Source organism: Ranitomeya imitator, chromosome 3, assembly GCF_032444005.1.
Source record: "Ranitomeya imitator isolate aRanImi1 chromosome 3, aRanImi1.pri, whole genome shotgun sequence".
NCBI lineage: Eukaryota > Metazoa > Chordata > Amphibia > Anura > Dendrobatidae > Ranitomeya > Ranitomeya imitator.
This window is the reverse complement of record NC_091284.1, coordinates 29,206,671-29,231,243: the sequence shown is the minus strand read 5'-3', so window position 1 is coordinate 29,231,243 and position 24,573 is coordinate 29,206,671. Positions and strand designations below refer to the sequence as shown.

General features: G+C 55.5%; 1 protein-coding gene across 3 annotated transcripts in view; it reads right to left on the bottom strand.

Annotated features, from left to right (window-relative positions):
* Positions 1-24,573, bottom strand: part of BCL9 (BCL9 transcription coactivator) — a 171,638-nt gene that overhangs the window by 22,466 nt on the left and 124,599 nt on the right. The window contains exons 1-7 of one of the 3 annotated variants that reach the window (XM_069760652.1): positions 24,126-24,401; positions 10,244-10,319; positions 8,984-9,277; positions 7,042-7,358; positions 5,388-5,571; positions 5,090-5,189; positions 1,645-3,898 (exon numbers count right to left, since the gene is read on the bottom strand). In XM_069760652.1, coding sequence (XP_069616753.1) covers positions 1,645-3,898; positions 5,090-5,189; positions 5,388-5,571; positions 7,042-7,358; positions 8,984-9,222 — 3,094 coding nt within the window. In that variant the 5' untranslated portion in view covers positions 9,223-9,277; positions 10,244-10,319; positions 24,126-24,401. Of the gene's footprint in view, positions 1-1,644; positions 3,899-5,089; positions 5,190-5,387; positions 5,572-7,041; positions 7,359-8,983; positions 9,278-10,243; positions 10,320-24,125; positions 24,402-24,573 lie in introns of those variants that run through there. The other 2 variants (XM_069760654.1, XM_069760653.1) reach the window with 2 other exon arrangements.

Here is a 24,573-nt window from a genome sequence, read left to right as displayed (position 1 = left end):
TGCAGCTCTGGGGTATAATACAGGATGTAACTCGGGATCAGTAATGTAATGTATGTACACAGTGACTGCACCAGCAGAATAGTGAGTGCAGCTCTGGAGTATAATACAGGATGTAACTCAGGATCAGGAATGTAATGTATGTACACAGTGACTGCACCAGCAGAATAGTGAGTGCAGCTCTGGGGCATAATACAGGATGTAACTCAGGATCAGTAATGTATGTACACAGTGACTGCACCAGCAGAATAGTGAGTGCAGCTCTGGGGTATAATACAGGATGTAACTCAGGATCAGTAATGTAATGTATGTACACAGTGACTGCACCAGCAGAATAGTGAGTGCAACTCTGGAGTATAATACCGGATGTAACTCAGGATCAGTAATGTAATGTATGTACACAGTGACTGCACCAGCAGAATAGTGAGTGCAACTCTGGAGTATAATACCGGATGTAACTCAGGATCAGTAATGTAATGTATGTACACAGTGACTGCACCAGCAGAATAGTGAGTGCAGCTCTGGAGTATAATACCGGATGTAACTCAGGATCAGTAATGTAATGTATGTACACAGTGACTGCACCAGCAGAATAGTGAGTGCAGCTCTGGAGTATAATACAGGATGTAACTCAGGATCAGTAATGTAATGCATGTACACAGTGACTGCACCAGCAGAATAGTGAGTGCAGCTCTGGAGTATAATACAGGATGTAACTCAGGATCAGTAATGTAATGTATGTACACAGTGACTGCACCAGCAGAATAGTGAGTGCAGCTCTGGGGTATAATACAGGATGTAACTCAGGATCAGTAATGTAATGTATGTACACAGTGACTGCACCAGCAGAATAGTGAGTGCAGCTCTGGGGTATAATACAGGATGTAACTCAGGATCAGTAATGTAATGTATGTACACAGTGACTGCACCAGCAGAGTAGTGAGTGCAGCTCTGGAGTACAATACAGGATGTAACTCAGGATCAGTAATGTAATGTATGTACACAGTGACTGCACCAGCAGAATAATGAGTGCAGCTCTGGAGTATAATACAGGATGTAACTCAGGATCAGTAATGTAATGTATGTACACAGTGACTGCACCAGCAGAATAATGAGTGCAGCTCTGGAGTATAATACAGGATAAGTAATGTGAATATATATGATGACATCGAACAGTAAAGTCTTCTGCACAAACCTTTTATACAGCCCCACTATTCTAGGCCTAATAACGGACTGGCACAAGATCTGTGATCATCTTCTCCTACAACCTGCAGTAACCACCGATCGACCAGCTCTATCCTCACCCATCCCTTGTAGATTGTGAGCCTTCGCGGGCAGGGTCCTCATTCCTCCTGTACCAGTTATGACTTGTATTGTTTAAGATTATTGTACTTGTTTTTATTATGTATACCCCTCCTCACATGTAAAGCGCCATGGAAGAAATGGCGCTATAATAAAATAATAATAATAACATTACACAACTGCATGAAGTGCAATTCCCCAACAATCAGAATATTCTCATTATTTATAAGAATGGATGAAACCTAGTGATAGCCGATGTCCGCCGCCCCGGTAATACCTGGATTATTTACACCGCCACATGTAACATTCCAATTACCCTCCGTATATTGCAGCGCAGCCGCTCACCTGACTCCATATTCCCCATCATGGCTGGTGATGTGATGCCTAATGGTGGCTTGTGCTGGTTTGGGGGGATTCCTGGACTTTGCATTGGAGGTTTAGGAGAAGACGTCCAACCTGGGGAAGGAACAGGTAAGGACGGAGACTTCAGGTGGACAGGTGAAGCGGCAGCAGACCCCATGACCGGTGGGGACTTAATGGAAGCAGCAGCTGCAGCCGTTGGTCCTGTCAACATCCCGGCTAACTGAGACGGCGTTTGGGGGGACTTAAGATTACCGGAGGGGGAGCCCAACATTGGAGATTGGACCTGGCGCATGGTGGGGGATTTTAAAGGGTTCACGCCGGGAGAGTTCACTTGACCGCCAGAAACGGAAACGTTATCCAAAGGCTTACGGCCCAGGCCGCGCTGACCGGGGGGCGCAACGTTGAGGTTGCCTGGGTTATTGTTTGGATTGAGAGGTAGAGGTGGCATGTGGCTGAGCCGGCTGTTAGTCCTTTGATCGGGCCCCATCTGTTCTCTAGGGTTCCTCAGTACTCCCCCTCCCGGAGGCTGGGACATATTGAGATAAGGCCGGGAGCCCATGCCGTAATCCTGCTGCGAGTGGTCGAAGGGCGCAGGATGCATTTTTTGCTGGTTAGGAAGCATCTCGGTACTCCCCGGCCTCATTTTTATCATATCGTCCGGACCCATGACATCTCTCAGTTTTTGAGGCATTAGCTGCTGGTTAGAATTCATGTTGACGTTCAGATTCATGTCCACCTTCATGTTCATATTGCCGGGGCCCATGCCAAACTCTACGTCTCGGTTTGGGACCATGTTAGGAGGCATTCCCTTATGGAACTCTATCCGCGACGGGCTCAGTGCTGCATCTCCGGGCATCCGAGGGAAAAGGCCGCCCCCCGGCTCCATATTCCTCTGAAGTGGCATGCCTCGGCTCATTTCCATAACCGGCCGAATGCCCTCCATACTGATGCCGGGGGGCAGAACGAGCTGCTTTTCCGTAATGTGCTGATGAAAAATCTCCTCGGGCAACCCTTGGGGATTAGGGAACCTCTCGCCTCGCCCCGGGCCGCTAAATATGTTCTGTCCGGGAGGGAAGTTACGTCCTTCGGGAATTTTTGGCACCTCATCTGGCCAATTAACACCGGGAAGCCCGGGCCTGGATGCAGGATTTGGAACGTTAGGTCCTTCCATGTCCGGGTTCATCATGCCGACAAATCCGGGCAATCGCTGCATTTGGCTTCCAGGCACATTTGGATGAGGAGGCATACCTTTAGGAGGCATGGGATGAGGTATGCCCATACCGTCTGGAAAAGGCTCGGGACCACCAGGACCCCAATTTTCCCCAGGGTTCATTTGATAAGGGGGTGGAGGACCTCTGACCATTCCCCGTGGTCCGTGCTGGTGTACCATCATGTCCTGTAACGACCTTTGCTGCACTACAGCCTGCTCCTGCTTCCGCCGCTTCTCCTCATAGAACTCCTGCTGTAATTTTAGCCAAGCCACCTGCTCCGGGGTCATGTGGTCGAGGTGATCTTGGCCAGGCTGAGGATTCATAGGTGGGGGAACCATATCCTCTGGTGAAAAAGGCATGTCTCTATGTCCTTGGGGCCCAAACGGCATCCCTCCGTCAGGATGGGGGCCGGGGCCTTTGCCTAAGTTTTGCGATTGAGCCATCATGGCCTGTATAGGGCCTTCAAGTTTTTTCTGAGGATTGTCCAGCATTCCAGAGTTTTGTGGAGGTCCCCCACTTTGGCCTGTAATGTCTTTTATGGCAAACTCTTTCTCATCCGGGAAAAGCATCCGCTGAATGTCTCTTAGGGTTTGTAAAGATCTCTCTCGATGCTCCAGCTGCTCTTGAGAAAGTCCATCGGGATTGTCTCCCAATGACGTTTGATCCCCGCTCGGTACCTGCTGCGAGGAACTTTTGGGCTCTGCCTTGGGGTCTGCGGCGGGAGGGGCAACAACACTGCCCTGAGACATGGGGCTGGCAGCTTGATTGTTGGGTGTGGAGCTCTGCCCGCATCCCTCAGTCTGTAGTACGGTGGGGTTGGCAGGGCTGCTCGCTGAAATTTTGCTCTCCACAACCCCGGTGTCTTGCCCTATCGGACAATGAGGCGCCGCAGGCTTGGAAGGCATGGCCGGACCGGGCGGGTTTGATTGCACTTTGGCCGCTTGTGTATGGTTCTGTTCCTGGGGGGTAGGTGCCCGCGGGTTGGATTTCGGTTCATTACGAATGTTTGCAGAGATCTGAGTATTCTGAAATCAGAAAGAAAAGAAATATTAAAAATAAAATACATTAAATAAAAATAATAACTGTGGACAGCATGGTATAGAGCAGGAGGAGCTGAGCAGACCGATATATTATTTGGCGGGAAAAGATTCAGTACAACTTTTACTTTTTTTTCTTTATTTTAATTCCTGCTTGCTCTGGGCTTAAGAGTCCAATGGGTGGTGTTAGTAGGACCTCCCACCGGACTCGTCGGCCCAGAGCGAGCAGGAATTCAAATTATGAAATGAAAGTTATTTAGTTTTACGGAAAAATAATTAGTATAACTGTTTAATTTAAATTCCTGCTTGTTCTGGGCTGTGGAGTTAGTAGGACCTCCCGTAAGTCTAGTGCGAGAGGAATTTAAATTAATAAATTATAGTTATATAGTTTTTTTTATGAAAAATAGTATAATTTTAATTAAAAATTCCCGCTTGCTCTGGGCTGATAAGTCCAATGGGTGGAGTTACATGGACCTTCTACTGGTCTCGTAGGCCCAGAGCGAGCAGGAATTAAATTATGATATAGTGATATCGTTTTTAGGAAAAATATTATAATTTGTCATTTAATTTAAATTCCTGCTTGCTCTGGGCCGTGGAGTTAATAGGACCACCCACTGGACTAGTAAGCCCAGAGCAAGCAGGAATTTAAATGAAATGACAATTATACTATTTTTCCTAAAACCTATATCACCATATCACAATTTAACAATTTAAATTCCTGCTCGCTCTGGGCCTACAAGACAACTGGAAGGTCCTTGTAACTCCACCCATTGGACTCCTAAGCCCAGAGCAAGCGGGAATTTTTTATTAAAATTACAATTATACTATTTTTCATAAAAAATTAAATTCCTCTCGCGCTAGACATATATATCTTCCCAGCAAATTATTTATCAATCTGCTCAGCTCCTCCTGTACTTTAACAAGCTGCCGATTCCTCTTACACCCCCCCACTCCACAAACTTTAAATCTCACCCCCCGCCATAGCAAGTTATACATCTCCTCCTGTAATACACTTCACAGACGCCTCTGCTGCAGCTCGGCCCCTCCGCCATGCTTTACACTGCATTTTTTCCTCAGTCATAAGACCGCAATGAAAACGAAGATTTGGAAATTGCACCAATAAGAAATTAAATTCCATAAATGAAAAGTAAATGTGACTCAATAAGCGTGCGAGCCCACCGTAGGAGTTGAAGTGCGTTCAGCTTTGCTGTTTGAGGTGCTCTGTATGTGGAAGAGGACAATGGATTCGGCTTGCCCCTTCATTACGGCTTCTGCAGCTCTGTGGAGGTACAGAGGTAAAAGGCTGGTAAGTGCAGACACGGCGGGGTATGCAGAAAGCATCTGTGTGAACATTTTGCACAAGATTCCTGAGGAATTTCTGGGAATTTGTCAAGACATTTGTGCAGACACGAAGCACCGGCCCTTTAAATGTTGACTAAATAAGACGACATAACGCCTAAAGTCGCGGGGGACTCACTTGTTGGCCATTTCAGTAGAAAATACGTAGACCACTTTCGACGGCGTTTTCCTCCCAGGTGCAGATTCCAGCATCGTCGACCCATGGGAAGGAGTGGAAGACCTGGGGACGGAGGTATTGGAGGGGGTCATGGTATGGGGGGCGTGGGTTTCCATGGGCATCACCGGATCTGTAGTGTTGCAGTCTAGAGAGAAGAAAAGTATATAAATATATTGGTTAAAAATCTCTATACCAGTGTTTGCCTGCCATACATTATGACAACCGTCCAATCAGATAAGATCCGCCTTCAGGGGATCTCATACCTGCAGCTGCCCCCTCCCCCCAACGCCAGGGTTTCGCCATCATGATGTCACTTCAGGAATTCCCTGCCAGGTCTGTGTAACCCTTTCACCGCTGGACTCTATAGTCAACACCCCAGGATGTTAATGTTCCTAAGAGTGAGGGCAGAAATACTCACCCCTTTTACAACAGGAAAGAAAGATCGATAGTAGATAGAAAATCTATTCTAAATATTATGCCATCCTTTTACAATTAACTCCAATTTAAGGTGGTCTTCAGCATACAGTGGCCGGGCCCGCCTGTACCAAGAGCCACATGGGCATTTAGGATGATTCGCTGAGGTCTGGGGTTTCGAAGGAGGTGGCAAAAAAAAAAAAAAAAACACGTCCTTACAGAGCTCCGTCGACCAAATATTGAAATATGTTACAGGTCTTGGAAATAGGCGACATAAATAAAATAAATAAAAGTTGTCGCCTTTTTACAAGACCTGTAACATTTTTCAATTTTTGGTCGACGGAGCTCTGTAAGGACGTGTTGGTAAAATAAAAAAATAAAAAATTTCAGACTTTTTTTTTCCCACCAAAATTAAGAAGAAAAAAAAAAAAAAACAACCAAAAACTAAGCATGCGTGCCATCACTATTTGTACTGACCTGGAGAATCCTAATGATGAGTCATTTTTACATGATATTGAACAATGTAAGATTGAAAAAAAAAAAAAAAAAAAAAAAACAATTGAGGACAAAACACTTAAAAAAAAAAAGTTAACTTTTTGAAGAGGAGAAAAACCTGAAAACATGGGGAAAAAAACAACATTCCTAAATTATTTTTTTCCAGCATTATTTTTTTTCCTCTCAATATTAGATTTTTGCACCGCTGACCCTTGCAGTGTAAATGGCCACAGATCAGCTGAGAAATCACACTGCGCTCGCTGACTGACTCCAAGTTACTGCATTACGCAATTGGAAACCAAGAACCTATAGAAAAAGTACTGAAAAAAAAAAACCTGCAAAATTTTTTTTAGCAGAACTAAAAACAACGATAAAAAATTAAAAAGTGTTTATATTCTTCAAGGGATTTTTTTTTTTTTAAGCTCAGGCTTGCTTTATCTAAAAAAAATAAATAAAAAAAAAATAAAAGAAAGAAAATTAGCTTTATTTACTCCCTTTGCCTCACCACTATCGTCCAGTCTTTGCGTCACGACCGCTGCAGCCAATCAATGGGCTAAGCGGTCTAGTGCCATCTACCTCGGTATGCTGGCAGGGGGCAGCGGTGGAGGCAAGAGGTAGATTTTTGGATGGAGTAAGCACATGCACAAAAAAAAAAAAAAATATGGAAAATTCCCAAATGCATCCAGATAGGGGGGGCTGGGTTCACCTTTAATTTCGGAGTCTGTAGTGGGGGTGCCGGGGTCTCTCTGGTCAAACGATTCAGCAGAAATGCTCCTTTCCCTTTTGCCTTTCCCTTTGGCTCCATTGCCGGCCCCGTTCTTCAGTCCCATGCTGCCCCCGGGACCTTGTAGCGGTTTGGGGGTGTGGTTGCCACTTTTGGGGTCACAAGGAGACGCTTGTGACTGGCTGGTGGAACCTCCCTGTTTCCCCTGGCTGGAGAACTTGGCGTCCAGCTGGGGGTTGCCAGAAGGAGACATCACGGAGGGAGGGTGGACCATAACCTCTGGCTTTGATTTTGGGCTGCTGGAAAGAATAAAAAAAAAATAATAATAATAATCAATTGTAATTCAGCCTCGGTGTACCTGACGCAGCGCCACGCTTGCTTATATGGCCATGACTGGAACTACAGCTCAGTCCCGTCTGACCTGGGCCTACAGCGTTTCCGGTGGTCACGTGCCGCGGTGCAGGACCTGATGACACGAGAACTTCCCGGAGCCGCTCTGTCAACCCTCGGCTCTGTTTCTATGTACACAGCGACGGCTGCGCAGGGTAAATACAGGCCGACATCACAGCGGCCGGACAAACACCCAGACCCCCAACTACTCCCCCCGACAATAACACCGCCGCCAAAGAAAAGGGATTTCCGTTAGGACAATGTTGCGCTGCACGCCTCACACGCCACTGATATAGGCGCTAGAATTGGAATAGAAAAAAATAAAAAGGGAATTTCATGAAATTAAGAGATAATCCTTACTATCGTCAATAGCCCTGGTCTTACACCTAGCAAGCTCAGGTGCAGTACAAGACATAGGCCACGGGTGGCGCCAACTCACACCGGGTCATGACACTGGAACACCCCAACACCAGCCCTAAAAACAGGAGGGTCCTTCCTCTTTATTGGGTGAAGATGATTGTTGACGGCACCAAGCGAGGGAGCACGTCTGATAAGGAGCTTCTGATCTGTGTACAGCAGGGAGAAGGGGAGGCGCGCGCACGTGCGTGTGAGAGGGGAGGGGGGAGAGTGCGCAAAGGCGGGGAGGGGGAGGGAGAGTGCGCGAAGGCAGGGAGGGGGAGGGAGAGTGCGCGAAGGCGGGGAGGAGTGCGCAAAGGCGGGGAGGGGGGGGGTGCGCGAAGGCGGGGAGGGGGAGGGAGAGTGCGCGAAGGCGGGGAGGGGGGAGGAGTGCGCAAAGGCGGGGAGGGGGGGAGGGAGAGTGCGCAAAGGCGGGGAGGAGTGCGCAAAGGCGGGGGGGAGTGCGCGAAGGCGGGGGGGAGTGCGCGAAGGCGGGGAGGGGGGAGGGAGAGTGCGCGAAGGCGGGGAGGGGGGGAGGAGTGCGCAAAGGCGGGGAGGGGGGGGAGTGCGCGAAGGCGGGGGGGGGGAGGGAGAGTGCGCAAAGGCGGGGAGGAGTGCGCAAAGGCGGGGAGGGGGGGGGAGTGCGCGAAGGCAGGGAGGGGGAAGTTTGAGTGCGCGAAGGCGGGGAGGGGGGGAGGAGTGCGCAAAGGCGGGGGGGGAGTGCGCGAAGGCGGGGAGGGGGGGGGAGTGCGCAAAGGCGAGGGGGGGGGGAGTGCGCAAAGGCGGGGAGGGGGGGGAGAGTGCGCGAAGGCGGGGAGGGAGAGTGCGCGAAGGTGGGGAGAGTGCACGAAGGCGGGGAGGGGAGAGTGCGCGAAGGCGGGGAGGGGGGAGAGTGCGCGAAAGCGGGGAGGGGGGGGGGAGAGTGCGCGAAGGCGGGGAGGGGGGAGAGTGCGCGAAGGCGGGGAGGGGGGAGAGTGCGCGAATGCGGGGGAGAGAAGGAGGAGAAAAGGGGGAGGTGCAAGGCAGGGCGGGGAGAGAGAAGGAAAGGCGCAAGGTGTAGGGGGAGGCGCAAGGTGTAGGGGGAGGCGCAAGGTGTAGGGGGAGGCGCAAGGTGTAGGGGGAGGCGCAGGGTTCCTACCTCTGTGTGTTTCCTGACGGGGAGTTTCGCACTTTGGGGTTACTGGAATGCATTGACAGAGATCCCGAGCTCACAGTCACGGACGCGGTGGGGCTCGCCAGGGTCCTTGGAGGGCTGGGGGGCTTCAGGTGAGCTTTCTGTGAGGCGCCTTTGTCAGCGTTGTCCTTTTGCTCGTCCTTTTCCTTTTTGTTTCGCTCTCTCTTGTTGAAGTGGGTTCTCCCCTCCTGCAATTCCAGCATTCTTCGGACATGTGGCTGTCGCTGCGGAGGGAACGCCGTGCATTGCCAGGGCACACTGCAAGACAAGAGCGGGCACGATGCGGTCACGGCACGGGGGCTGCGGAGCACCACCTCGCTGACTACTGAGCGTCTAATGAGAACCTTACCCAATATTGCACGTCCCGAGGTTTGGGAAGTCAGCGTTCATTTATAACATTGTGAGCCGAGCAAATGAACGCCACTTACCCAATAGCTACCAAATTCCCCGTCTGGTGGCAGAACCGGCGGGTAAACGCACGGTAAACGCGTCCTTCACCAATGTCACCAGATTACAGAAGCCGCTCGGAGCTACGGACACCGGAATAAGAACACCAACTGATCGCCGGAACGGGGGAGGTCAGCCCCTCATCCTGGCAATGGTTGGGGTCTCAGCATCTTTCCTTATAACTGTGCAGTCATTCCTCAGTTACTCCTCCTGGAAACTGTCAAGTGGACGTGTCCCTTACTGGTAACACCCAGTTGTCCATTTATTTGTATTTTTAGGAGGAATAACAGAGGAACGACCCAGTCATATACATCGGCCACTGGCTGACCGCCACGGTGAATCACTCCCGCCAACCGGACCACCAAAGGGTCGCTTTTGGGGCATACATGGAATAAATGTGTTTTTCCTTACGTGAAAACCCAGAGATTTGTAAAATTGAGAGAATTAAGCTTTATTTATAAATCCCAGAAGCCTTTCGAACACACACAGGATATGCTGTGACTTGTAGTTCCATAACACAAGGCAATGGTGGACATACACGTGCAGAGCAGGTGGTGGGCACCGCGCCTGCCGGATGTGTGACCGGGCGGCGCGCTACCTGGTTAGCGGCTCCGATACCAAACAATGACACTCTCTCTTCTCCAGGAGGCCGGAGCCGCGGGCAGCGGAGGTTCGGCGCGGCGGCTCTACGCGGGAGAAGACGACGGCCGCTCGCTCGGGGCTCTGTAGCTCTCAGGTTTGTATAATTAATCTTGGCTTCTCCTCGGCATTACTCACCAGGGCCCCTGGGGTCATGAGACGGCGCTACTCATCCTGGTCGTCAGCGAGGACCGCGCAACGGAAGCACAATTACCTGCGAGGGAACAGAGAAGCGAGTGAGCAGGAGGAAGGAGGGACATTAACTAAGCAAGGAAGTCCTAGAGACCCCCGCCTACACCCATCATAGCACACCCCAAGTGGCAAATCATCCAGTCATGCCATCCTAAAAACAGACATCACTAAGGCTACGTTCACATTTGCGTTGTGCAGTGCTGCGTCGGCGACGCAACGCACAACACAAACCAAAACGCATGCAAAACGCATTGTTTTGCGACGCATGCGTCATTTTTTGGCATGATTTTGGACGCAAAAAAATGTAACTTGCTGCGTCCTCTGCGCTCTGACGCTTGCGCCAAAAAAGACGCATGCGTCACAAAACGCAATGCAACGCATGTCCATGCGCCCCCATGTTAAATATAGGGGCGCATGACGCATGCGTTGCCGCGGCTGCGCCCAACGCAGTCCGGCAGAACGCAAATGTGAACGTAGCCTAATATAAGCTCTTTTCCAGCGCCATGGTCACCAGGCTTTCCAAGACTCCTGAATGGCAACGCATCCAGAGGACCCTATATTAGTCTTATTGCTGCCGAACAATTATAACAAGAGCGACTGACAACCAACATGCCCCCCATCCTGCAGCGGTTGTCACTCAGCTCTCTAGGATACCTGAACCAATACAGCTCCTTACACTGTGTCCTTCCCCCCCCCCCACCACCACCGTACACCAACAACAAATACAGCCCCCCCACGTACACCGATGACCGATACAGCCCCCCCCCGTACACCGACAACCAATACACCCCCCCCCCCCCCCCGGACACCGACAACCAATACACCCCCCCCCCCCCCTGGACACCGACAACCAATACACCCCCCCCCCCCCCCGGACACCGACAACCAATACGGCGTCCCCCCGGTACACCGACGGCCGATACAGTCCCCCGCCGCACACCGACAACCAATACACCCCCCCCCTGGACACCGACAACCAATACAGTCCCCCGCCGCACACCGACAACCGATACAGCCTCCCCCCCATACACTGACGACCGATACAGCCTCCCCCCCATACACCGACACAGCCTCCCCGTACACCGACAACCAATACAGCCTCCCCCCCATACACCGACACAGCCTCCCCGTACACCGACAACCAATACAGCCTCCCCCCCATACACCGACACAGCCTCCCCGTACACCGACAACCAATACAGCCTCCCCCCCATACACCGACACAGCCTCCCCGTACACCGACAACCAATACAGCCTCCCCCCCATACACCGACACAGCCTCCCCGTACACCGACAACCAATACAGCCTCCCCCCATACACCGACACAGCCTCCCCGTACACCGACAACCAATACAGCCTCCCCCCCATACACCGACACAGCCTCCCCGTACACCGACAACCAATACAGCCTCCCCCCATACACCGACACAGCCTCCCCGTACACCGACAACCAATACAGCCTCCCCCCCATACACCGACGACCGATACAGCCTCCCCCCCATACACCGACGACCGATACAGCCTCCCCCCCATTCACCGACACAGCCTCCCCGTACACCGACAACCAATACACCCCCCCCCCCCCCCCCGGACACCGACAACCAATACGGCGTCCCCCCGGTACACCGACGGCCGATACAGTCCCCCGCCGCACACCGACAACCAATACACCCCCCCCCTGGACACCGACAACCAATACAGTCCCCCGCCGCACACCGACAACCGATACAGCCTCCCCCCCATACACTGACGACCGATACAGCCTCCCCCCCATACACCGACACAGCCTCCCCGTACACCGACAACCAATACAGCCTCCCCCCCATACACCGACACAGCCTCCCCGTACACCGACAACCAATACAGCCTCCCCCCCATACACCGACACAGCCTCCCCGTACACCGACAACCAATACAGCCTCCCCCCCATACACCGACACAGCCTCCCCGTACACCGACAACCAATACAGCCTCCCCCCCATACACCGACACAGCCTCCCCGTACACCGACAACCAATACAGCCTCCCCGTACACCGACAACCAATACAGCCTCCCCCCCATACACCGACGACCGATACAGCCTCCCCCCCATACACCGACGACCGATACAGCCTCCCCCCCATTCACCGACACAGCCTCCCCGTACACCGACAACCAATACAGCCTACCCCCGTACACCGACGACCGACACAGCCTCCCCCCGGACAACAACCACCAATACGGCTCCTTACACTGCCCCCCCCCCCCCCACACACCGACAACAAATACAGCCTCCCCCTGCGACCGACACAGCTCCCCCTACACACCGACACAGCCTCCCCCCGGACACCGACACAGCCTCCCCCCCCCGTACACCAACACAGCCCTTCCAGATAAACTGAAGCAATACAGCCCCTCGATAACACAGACATCCAATATGGCCCCTGTTACAGCCCCCCCTAGTGGTTATCTCTCAACTTTCCAATGTAGGTGAAGTTGGAATCAGGAAGAGCATCAGGAGACGTGTTGTCAGGAGTCTGGGGGAGCAGCTGACAACCCCACAATAACAGAACCATTATAGCCCTCGTTATACCGACTCATTGGCCCAGTACATGGCCACACGCATCTCTCCAGTCACAGGGCCATTCTCAAGCCTCGGAGAGCTGGGTGACACCACCAGAGATGTCAGCTGTCACTCAACTTTCCCAGGAACAGATATAAAAACTACAAACGTCTGAGCGCGGTGATCGGCGGCACGAGAGGAGTCTATGGAAGCCGACACCTGGCGATATATAATTAATCATGGAAGACTTGTTAATGAATGCGCCGCGCGCGGACACGTCGTCTACACGGGTCTACAGTGACACAAACGTAACATGCCTCCTCCACCGGACCCACAACGCCTTGTAAAATAGAGCAGGACCCCCCTGATGGCACACTGTGCCCCCCCGATACTCCCCAACACAAGAAACGGCAACTCCGCTAAATACTAGAAACTTCTGTGCCGCCGACCGCAGCGCCCGACCCCCCAACTCACAATCACAAAGAGATAATTGGGGATTTTCTACAGCAAGATACCGTAAATCCAAGGTCCCCCCCAAACCAAAAAAAGTTCAAAGAATGAAGGGGCTGCAGGTTTAGTGACGAGTCCCCTTCTCAATTTCCCACTGTTGACCCTTTATCTTCAGGATCAGCGGGATCCTCAGCGGTAGGACCCCCAGCCCGAGTTATCCACTGTGCCCACGGACCCGGGGGATATACATCCAGCACAGCAAATAACTGGGGGTCCTACCACTGAGATGCCCACGGATCCTAAGGGTTGGGACCCTCCAGTTATATACTGCGCAGAGAAATGCTAGAACTGTGCCCATTAACCTCAGGATCAGTGGGAATTCCATAGGTAGGATTCCCCCAACCAGGAAAAAACCAAAATAGTACTGCGGCCCCATTAACCTCAGGAACACTGGATGTCCCAGAGGAAGGACCCCCAGTGCAGACGCTCATATATAATATATTTAGCGCAGGGTTATGTGATCCGCGGGAAGCGACAGCCAGGCGGCGTAATATATATTTACATGGTCAGATGTGTAGCAGTTTGTGACCGTTCAGTGCCCAGGGATGGCACATGTACCCCATCGGCCGGGTGACCGGGTTCCCTCTACGCTCTGGTCACGGCAGGTTTGTCCCTCGCCGCCATCTGTATGGCAGGAGAACCAGAAGTGACCAGAAGCCAGCTCCTCCATGTAACTTTCTGCAACTTTTTACACATCTCTGCTCGTAAAACAATAAATAAATCTAAGGTTAAAAACAAAAACCAGACAAAAAAAAAAAAAAAAAGATAAAACAAAAATGTCATTTTGGCAATGTGGTCCAGCGTTTCTCCAGTCAGGACAGAGCCAACAGGTCACACAGCTGATGGTTTGTCACAACTGTATCCAACGCAGACCATGCTGTTTGTTACAATGTATCAGTGCAGCTAATGGCCGTCTACATGACTCGTCAGCTGTAACATCACGGTGATCCCTTCATTGAAAGCAAGCAGAGGTGCAGGAAAACGGCCGACACCAATCCAGTAGACAACGGCTGTACTGAGCGCTCGCTACGTCGCCTGCTGGAGTCTACGGTAGTCTGGTGACATTTCAGCTTCACCGGCAATCAGGGGAAGTGGGATCGACAGAGGCTTCGGCGGCCAGAACCCACCAGTCAGGACATTATTCTGTATAGGTGATACCTACTCATCCTGCGAGGCCGGTACGTCACCGAGCCTTGCCACAAGCAGCCGAACACATGTCAGCAGATGAGTCGGTCACTTTTGGACCCTTATTATATAACAGTAGTATATCTGGCACCACGGGATGGAGAAACCAGGCGAACGTCATTAATCTGTCAGCAATTAGTTGCTACACCTACATGTCCTGTAATTACACGCCTTCCTCGCCCAGCACAGTCTGTGTAATCGGGGAAAAAAATTATATATACACCACACACAGATCTGCTCCCCTCCACCGGAGGAAGTGGAATCTGAACCCCACACACCAGAACCCACCATGTTCACAGGACGCCTTCCCCGTGTACAGAACCCACCACGTTCACAGGACGCCTTCCCCGTGTACAGAACCCACCACGTTCACAGGACGCCTTCCCCGTGTACAGAACCCACCACGTTCACAGGACGCCTTCCCTGTGTACAGAACCCGCCATACTCAAAGGACGTCTTCCCTGTGTACAGAACCCACCACGCTCACAGGACGCCTTCCCTGTACAGAACCCACCACGCTCACAGGACGCCTTCTCCATGTGCAGGACCCACCACGCTCACAGGACGCCTTCCCTGTACAGAACCCATCATGCTCACAGGACGCCTTCCCTGTACAGAACCCACCACGCTCACAGGACGCCTACCCTGTACAGAACCACCACGTTCACAGGACGCCTTCCCCGTGTGCAGAACCCACCATGTTCACAGGACGCCTTCCCTGTACAGAACCCACCACACTCACAGGACGCCTTCCCTGTGTACAGAACCCACCACACTCACAGGACGCCTTCCCTGTACAGAACCCACCACGTTCACAGGACGCCTTCCCCGTGTGCAGAACCCACCACGTTCACAGGACGCCTTCCCTGTACAGAACCCACCACACTCACAGGACGCCTTCCCTGTAGAGAACCCACCACACTCACAGGACGCCTTCCCCGTGTGCAGAACCCACCACGTTCACAGGACGCCTTCCCTGTACAGAACCCACCACGTTCACAGGACGCCTTCCCCGTACAGAACCCACCACTCTCACAGGGCGCCTTCCCTGTACAGAACCCACCACGTTCACAGGACGCCTACCCTGTACAGAACCCACCACCCTCAAAGGACGCCTTCCCTGTTTACAGAACCCACCACGCTCACAGGACGCCTTCCCCGTACAGAACCCACCACTCTCACAGGACGCCTTCCCTGTACAGAACCCACCACGTTCACAGGACGCCTACCCTGTACAGAACCCACCACCCTCACAGGACGCCTTCCCTGTTTACAGAACCCACCATGCTCACAGGACGCCTTCCCTGTACAGAATCCACCACGTTCACAGGACGCCTTCCCCGTACAGAACCCACCACCCTCACAGGACGCCTTCCCTGTACAGAACCCACCACGCTCACAGGACGCCTTCCCCGTGTACCATCATGCTAGGAGATGCAGTTTTCCCACCTTCAATTTTTGGTCGGTATTTTACATCAGAATTTGTAAGCCAAAACCAGGAATGGGCGATAAATACAGAGTGTTCACAGGTTTCCAAAATTATGGCGTATCCTAGTAATAGACTGATAGGGGTGCGACCCCCTGGGACCGCCCTGCAGAGAGCCGGCCCAGCCACCCTACAGAAGAGTGTAGCTGTGGCACCGCTCTGCAGGGAGGAAGAAAATCCAAGTAGGAGCCGCGCTAAATCTACACCGTGGCCCCTTTATACTCAGAATGAACGAGGGTCCCAGGGGTCAGACCCAACAGACAGGATTTGGGAATACACCTTTGAGACAAAGTTTTGGCACTTGCCCCGATGCAACGAGGCCACTCTATACTCGAAGACGACGCACAGTGACTGGGATCAAGATGTCTGATTGCTGTCAGTGAACCCATCACTGTCTACACTTTGCTCACATCAGCGTTATCTGCACGGATCGGGGTGTCTGCCTTTGGGAACTCGAATCATGAGTATAGAAGAATTTGCTCTATTGTATGGAATCCGTCAGCATGTTTTACTACAGAATTAGATTAGCACCATTTAGGGACAGACTCCAATTCTAGCAATTTGTCACTTTCTGGGCTACTTACTGCAGTTTTGATAGAATGTGTGCTTTCTCTGCTGTGTATGCAGCAGTGCTCAGAATGCTGAGCGGTGTATAACCCCGTCCTCACCACCAACTGACAGCGTGCGTGCAGTGTACACAGGAAGCTACCAATCAGTGGTGAGGGCGGGGTTACACAGATTAGCCCGGCATGCCTGCACATGACACCTAGTCCTGCAGTGATAATCTCCTGCTGATAAAACACTTAAAACTACAGCACACTGGCTAATAAGTGACACATCACAGGCCTTACCTCATGGCCCCTCTCAGATTACACAGTAAAAACCTGCTGACAGATTTCCTGTAACTATTCAAACACGTGGTGATCACACATGCTCCCTCAATGCTTTATGCACACAGGGGGCTTGTGACCCCCTATACTTTTGACTGGTGGGATTCCCAGCAATCATATAGGAACTCTACTGTCACATATTGGAAGCAGCAAACCTAAACGTTAATACCGACCCTTTATCGAGCCTTGCTACATGACTTAGGACAAGAAGCCAACCGAAACACTCCACTGGCCGATATTTAAGGGGAGAAACGTTACCCCTTAGACCCTGTCAGAGGCATCTCAGCCAACCAAATGACACCTCCTGATGAGAGGCGAACATCCCGAAACACGTGTCTGGGAAAGAGCATCTGGTTTGGTTTCTTATCCTAAGTGATACAGTAAGGCTCATTAAAGGGTCGTCATCGTCTCTGATTACACTATAAAATACTACATCTCCTTTAAGAGGTCCTCCGAAGAAAATCACCAAAAACCTGATTACTAAAGTAAAAGCCACAGTCACACAGGCTGTCAGGCAGCAGCGCCCAAAACATCTGTAATTATCAGACCCGGAGGCAGAGGCGACAGGCACACAAGTAAAACTGAAATATGAAAAGAATAAACCTCAGAAATCAGTTTTGTCCCGGGAACATTTTGGCCTCTTTATGACTGACAGCGTACGGGCTCCTGGTCGGCCCCTGCTGTCAGTCAGTGAATGGCAGATCTCCTGTACAAGCCCACAGGAGGAGATCTAGCACACAGGAGGAGATCTAGTACACAGGAGGAGATCTAGCACACAGGAGGAGATCTAGTACACAGGAGGAGATCTAGCACACAGGAGGAGATCTAGCACACAGGAGGAGATCTAGCACACAGGAGGAGATCTAGCACACAGGAGGAGATCTAGCACACAGGAGGAGATCTAGTACAGACCCCAAAACTGCATGTGGACTCCAGGATTGTGCAGCACTGTAACAAAACCTCAGCCGTGAGAAGGACGAGGTCTGGATGAAAACAAGCAACTTCCAGTAAATCTCAGATGCCACAGACAAATCCTTCCAGTACAACTCAAATATTGTCACAGTGTAACTAAAAGACCCCCGATCCAAAGTCAGCTGCTCCCCTCTGCCATTAATAAGGACCCCCTATTCCCCGATAATTCCAGCTGCCCTCGGCCGTGTGGGGCGCAGCACTCCTCTGATCTGCAGCTGTCCAGCACCGGCCCATAGAACACTCTACAGCTTGGATTTACCACTTATGTACAGCATTTATGAGAGATTTCCCTGCCCAGGACCCGGCATTGCCCCCCCCCGCCGGACCAAACCGGCCATCATCCCCCCAGCCTCAGATGCATCCTTACCTCACCCCCCCTCCATGGCTCCCACTGCTTCAGACCGGTCCTTGCCCCAACTTTCTAGGACCCGTTCTTACCGCCATGGCTCCTGCCGCCTCAGCTCCGTCCTTACCCCCCACAGTTCCCACTGCCTTGGACCCGTCCTCAGCCCCCCTTGGCTCCCACTTCCTCAGACCAGTTCTTGCTGGCATGGCTCTCACTGCCCCAGACCCGTCCTCACTTCACCAGACCCATCCTTACCTCCAAAGCCCTGGACCAGTATTTGCCCCGTTTCCTCAGACTTGTCATTACAGCCATGACTCACACTGCCCCAAACCTGTCCTCACACTCCCCCACCACCCCACATCAAACCCATCCTTACCTCCCACGACTCTCGCTTCCTCTCCTTATCGCTCTCCCTCTCTACATTGCACCCCCCCATCCCTTTCTCGATTGGCCCAACCCCCACTCCGGGTCTTTTTCTCTTTCCCCCCTTTCCAGCTGCCCCCCCCCCCCCCCCCCCGTCCCGGCTCTCTCTCCAGCTGACCCCCATCCTGGCTCTCTCTTTCCCCTTTTCCAGCTGCCGTCCGTCCTTCTCTTTTTTCCCCCTTTCCAGCTGCCTCCCGTTCCGGCTCTCTCTTCCCCCTTTCCAGCTTCCCTCCGTCCAGGCTCTCCTCTTTCCCCCTGACCCCCATCCTGGCTCTCTTTCCCCCTTTCCAGCTGCCCCGTCCCTTTCCAGCTGCCCTCCCCCCGTCCTCCTTTCCAGCTGCCCCCATCCCGGCTCCCTCTTTCCCCCTTTCCAGCTACCCCCCCCCCCATCTCTCTTTCCCCCTTTCCAGCTGCCTCTATCCCAGCTCCCTCTTTCCAGCTACCCCCATCCCTCTCTTTTTCCACCTTTCCAGCTGCCCCCCATCCCGGCTCTCTCTCCCCCCGTCCCAGCTCTCTCTCCCCGGTTCCGACTCTCTCCCAGCCACCCCTCCCATCTCTCTATCCCCCTTTCCAGCTGCCCTCCGTTTCGGCTCCCTCTCTCTTTCCCCCTGCCCCCATCCCGGCTCCCTCTCCTTCCCCCTTTCCAGCTGCCCCCATCCCTCTCTTTTTCACCCTTTCCAGCTGCCCCCATCCTGGCTCTCTCTATCCCCCTTTCCAGTTGCCCTCCATCCCGCCTCCCTCTTTACAGCTGCACGCCCCCCCTGGCTGGCTCTCTCTTTCCCCCTTTCCGGCTGCCCTCCGTCCCTATTTCCCCCTTTCCAGCTGCCCTCCGTCCCTATTTCCCCCTTTCCAGCCGCCCTCCGTCTCTATTTCCCCCTTTCCAGCTGCCCCCATCCCGGCTCCCTCTCTCTTTCCACCTTTCCAGCTGACGCCCGTCCCTCTCTTTCCCCCTGCCAGCTGCCCCTCGTCCAGTCTCTCTTCCCATTGGCTCCCATCCAGGCTCTCCTCTACCCGTCCTCATCTCCCCGCTGCCCCTTCCAGCTCTCTCTCTCCCCACTGCCCCCCGTCCCGACTCTCTCTCCCCGTTGCCCCCCATCCCGGCTCTCTCCCTCCGTTGCCCCGTCCCAGCTCTCTCTCCGTTGCCCCCATCCCAGCTCTCTCCCCGTTGCCCCCATCCCGGCTCTCTCCCCGTTGCCCCGTACCTCTCCGTTGCCCCGTACCGGCTCTCTCCCTCTCTCCGTTGCCCCCGTCCCGGCTCTCTCCGTTGCTCCCGTCCCGGCTTTCTCTCTCCGTTGCCCCCCGTCCCTCTCTCTCGGTTGCCCCCCGTCCCTCGAGCCTAGCACACCCTCACCAGTCCCGGCTCTCTCACCCCCCCCCCCCCCTTCCCGGCTCTCTCTCTCCCCCCGTCCCGACTCTCTCCCCCATCTCGACTCTCTCTCTACCCCCCCTGTCCTGACTCTCTCTCTCCCCTGTCCCGGATCCCTCTCTCTCCCCCCTGTCCCGGCTCTCTCTCCCCCCCCCCCGTCCCGGCTCTCTCTCCCCCCCCCCCCCCGTCCCTCTCTCCCCCGTCCCGGCTGTCTCCACCTCCTTTCCCGGCTCTCTCTCCCCCCCCCCGTCCCAGCGCGCTCTCTCTCCCACCCCGTCCCGGCTCTCTCTCTCCACCTCCTGTCCCGGCTCTCTCTCTCCACCTTCTGTCCCGGCGCTCTCTCTCCACCCCGTCCCGGCTCTCTCTCTCCCCCGTCCCGGCTCTCTCTCTCCCCCGTCCCGGCTCTCTCTCTCCCCCGTCCCGGCTCTCTCTCTCCCCCGTCCCGGCTCTCTCTCTCTCCCCTGTCCCGGCTCTCCCTCTCCCCGGTGCTCTCTTCCCCCTGTCCCGGCTCTCTCTCTCCCTTGTCCCGGCTCTCTCTCTCCCTCTCCCGGCTCGCTCTCTCTCTCTCTCCCCTGTCCCGGCTCTCTCTCTCTCTCCCCTGTCCCGGCTCTCTCTCTCTCCCCTGTCCCGGGTCTCTTTCTCTCTCTCTCTCTCTCCCCTGTCCCGGGTCTCTTTCTCTCTCTCCCCTGTCCTGGCTCTCTCTCTCCCCTGTCCCGGCTCTCTCTCCCCCTGTCCCGGCTCTCTCTCCGCTCCCTTTCCTCAGGCCCGGCTCTCTCTTTCTCCCCTGTCCCGGCTCTCTCTCTCTCCTCCCCGTCCCGGTTCTCTCTCTGCTCCCTTCCCTCAGGCCTGGCTCTCTCCCCTGTCCCAGCTCTCTCTCCCCTGTCCCGGCTCTCTCTCTCTCCCCTGTCCCGGCTCTCTCTCTCTCTCCCCGGCTCTCTCCCCCTTGTCCCGGCTCTCTCTCTCTCCCCCCTGTCCCGGCTCTCTCTCTCTCCCCTGTCCCGGCTCTCTCTCTCTCCCCTGTCCCGGCTCTCTCTCCCCTGTCCCGGCTCTCTCTCTCCCCTGTCCCGGCTCTCTCTCTCTCTCCCCCGTCCCGGCTCTCTCTCTCTCTCCCGTCCCGGCTCTCTCTCTCTCCCCTGTCCCGGCTCTCTCTCTCTCCCCTGTCCCCGCTCTCTCTCTCTCCCCTGTCCCGGCTCTCTCTCTCTCTCTCTCCCCTGTCCCGGCTCTCTCTCTCTCTCTCCCCTGTCCCGGCTCTCTCTCTCTCTCTCTCCCCTGCCCCGGCTCTCTCTCTCTCTCCCCTGTCCCGGCTCTCTCTCTCTCCCCTGTCCCGGCTCTCTCTCTCTCCCCTGTCCCGGCTCTCTCTCTCCCCTGTCCCGGCTCTCTCTCTCTCTCTCCCCTGTCCCGGCTCTCTCTCTCTCCCCTGTCCCGGCTCTCTCTCTCTCCCCTGTCCCGGCTCTCTCTCTCTCTCCCCTGTCCCGGCTCTCTCTCTCTCTCCCCTGTCCCGGCTCTCTCTCTCCCCCCCCTGTCCCGGCTCTCTCTCTCTCCCCTGTCCCGGCTCTCTCTCTCCGGCTCTCTCCCCCGTCCCGGCTCTCTCTCTCTCCCCCCTGTCCCGGCTCTCTCTCCCCTGTCCCGACTCTCTCCGGCTCTCTCTCCCCTGTCCCGGCTCTCTCTCTCTCCCCCCTGTCCCGGCTCTCTCTCTCTCCCCCCTGTCCCGGCTCTCTCTCTCTCTCCGCCCTGTCCCGGCTCTCTCTCTCCCCCCTGTCCCGGCTCTCTCTCTCTCCGGTTCTCTCTCTCTCCGGTTCTCTCTCTCTCCCCTGTCCCGTCTCTCTCTCTCCGGTTCTCTCTCTCTCCCCCTGTCCCGGCTCTCTCTCTCTCCCCCCTGTCCCGGCTCTCTCTCTCCCCCCTGTCCCGGCTCTCTCTCTCTCCCCCCTGTCCCGGCTCTCTCTCTCTCTCCCCTGTCCCGGCTCTCTCTCTCTCTCCCCCCTGTCCCGGCTCTCTCTCTCTCTCCCCCCTGTCCCGGCTCTCTCTCTCTCTCCCCCCTGTCCCGGCTCTCTCTCTCTCTCTCCCCCCTGTCCCGGCTCTCTCTCTCTCCCCCCTGTCCCGGCTCTCTCTCTCTCCCCCCTGTCCCGGCTCTCTCTCTCTCCCCCCTGTCCCGGCTCTCTCTCTCTCCCCCCTGTCCCGGCTCTCTCTCTCTCTCTCTCCCCCCTGTCCCGGCTCTCTCTCTCCCCCCTGTCCCGGCTCTCTCTCTCTCTCTCCCCCCTGTCCCGGCTCTCTCTCTCTCGCTCCCCCCTGTCCCGGCTCTCTCTCTCTCTCCCCCCTGTCCCGGCTCTCTCTCCCCCCTGTCCCGGCTCTCTCTCTCTCTCCCCCCTGTCCCGGCTCTCTCTCTCTCTCTCCCCCCCCTGTCCCGGCTCTCTCTCTCTCTCTCTCTCCCCCCTGTCCCGGCTCTCTCTCTCTCTCTCCCCCCCCTGTCCCGGCTCTCTCTCTCTCTCTCCCCCCCCTGTCCCGGCTCTCTCTCTCTCTCTCCCCCCTGTCCCGGCTCTCTCTCTCTCTCCCCCCTGTCCCGGCTCTCTCTCTCTCTCCCCTCTGTCCCGGCTCTCTCTCTCTCCCCTGTCCCGGCTCTCTCTCTCCGGTTCTCTCTCTCCCCCTGTCCCGGCTCTCTCTCTCTCCGGTTCTCTCTCTCTCCCCTGTCCCGTCTCTCTCTCTCCGGTTCTCTCTCTCTCCCCCTGTCCCGGCTCTCTCTCTCTCCCCCCTGTCCCGGCTCTCTCTCTCCCCCCTGTCCCGGCTCTCTCTCTCTCCCCCCTGTCCCGGCTCTCTCTCTCTCCCCCCTGTCCCGGCTCTCTCTCTCTCCCCCCCTTGTCCCGGCTCTCTCTCTCTCCCCCCCTTGTCCCGGCTCTCTCTCTCTCCCCCCTGTCCCGGCTCTCTCTCTCTCTCCCCCTTGTCCCGGCTCTCTCTCTCTCTCCCCCCTGTCCCGGCTCTCTCTCTCTCCCCCCTGTCCCGGCTCTCTCTCTCTCCCCCCTGTCCCGGCTCTCTCTCTCTCTCCCCTCTGTCCCGGCTCTCTCTCTCTCCCCTGTCCCGGCTCTCTCTCTCCGGTTCTCTCTCTCCCCCTGTCCCGGCTCTCTCTCCCCTGTCCCGGCTCTCTCTCTCCCCCTGTCCCGGCTCTCTCTCTCTCCGGTTCTCTCTCTCTCCCCTGTCCCGTCTCTCTCTCTCCGGTTCTCTCTCTCTCCCCCTGTCCCGGCTCTCTCTCTCTCCCCCCTGTCCCGGCTCTCTCTCTCCCCCCTGTCCCGGCTCTCTCTCTCTCCCCCCTGTCCCGGCTCTCTCTCTCTCCCCCCTGTCCCGTCTCTCTCCGGTTCTCTCTCTCTCCCCCTGTCCCGGCTCTCTCTCTCTCTCCCCTCTGTCCCGGCTCTCTCTCTCTCCCCTGTCCCGGCTCTCTCTCTCCGGTTCTCTCTCTCCCCCTGTCCCGGCTCTCTCTCCCCTGTCCCGGCTCTCTCTCTCCCCCTGTCCCGGCTCTCTCTCTCTCTCCGGTTCTCTCTCTCTCTCCCCTGTCCCGTCTCTCTCTCTCCGGTTCTCTCTCTCTCCCCCTGTCCCGGCTCTCTCTCTCTCCCCCCTGTCCCGGCTCTCTCTCTCCCCCCTGTCCCGGCTCTCTCTCTCTCTCCCCCCTGTCCCGGCTCTCTCTCTCTCCCCCCTGTCCCGGCTCTCTCTCTCTCCCCCCTGTCCCGGCTCTCTCTCTCCCCCCTGTCCCGTCTCTCTCCGGTTCTCTCTCTCTCCCCCCTGTCCCGGCTCTCTCTCTCCCCCTGTCCCGGCTCTCTCTCTCTCCCCCCTGTCCCGTCTCTCTCCGGTTCTCTCTCTCTCCCCCTGTCCCGGCTCTCTCTCTCCTCCCCGGTTCTCTATCCTGCTCCCGTCCCTCAGGCCCGGCGCTCCGCACACCCTCACCCGTCCCGGCGGTCACCAGGAGCCGCATCCACACACCGGCCCTGTCCCCGGAGGAGGCCCGCACTTGTCACACTCCAGGCCGGAGAGGCCTGCGCTCTGGCCGGGGCCTCCTCCCCGCAGCGTGCCCCCGATCCCCAGACTCCGGGCCTGCTAGCGTGGAGCCAGGCAGCGACACTCACCGGTAGCAGCAGGGACGAGGCGAAGCTCCCGCCGCGGGGGGAGGGGGACTGGCTGGAGGAGGAGGGGGATCTAACGTGACGCGATCTCCGGGGCTCCGGGCTCCGCGCTCTCCCCTCACAGCCGGCAGTGCGGGCCGCTCGGCGGCAGCTTTAATCTCCCGCAGCCGCACACAAGCTCCATTGTCTTTTTTTCTCTCTCTCTCCCCCTCCTTCAGCACCTTCTCCTACCTCCTCCCCCTTTCCGGCTCCTGCAAGTGGTGCCTTCCTCCTCCCCTCGCCGTGCCGCCGATAAGACCACGCCCCCTCCGCTCTCGCGGACACGCCCCCGACATTCCCGACACTTACCGCCGCTTCGTGTGACTATGGACACGCCTACCAAAGAGCGACCACGCCTCCTCAATTCCACTCTAAAGGCTTTCGTGAGCAACCAGACACGCCCACGTGTGAT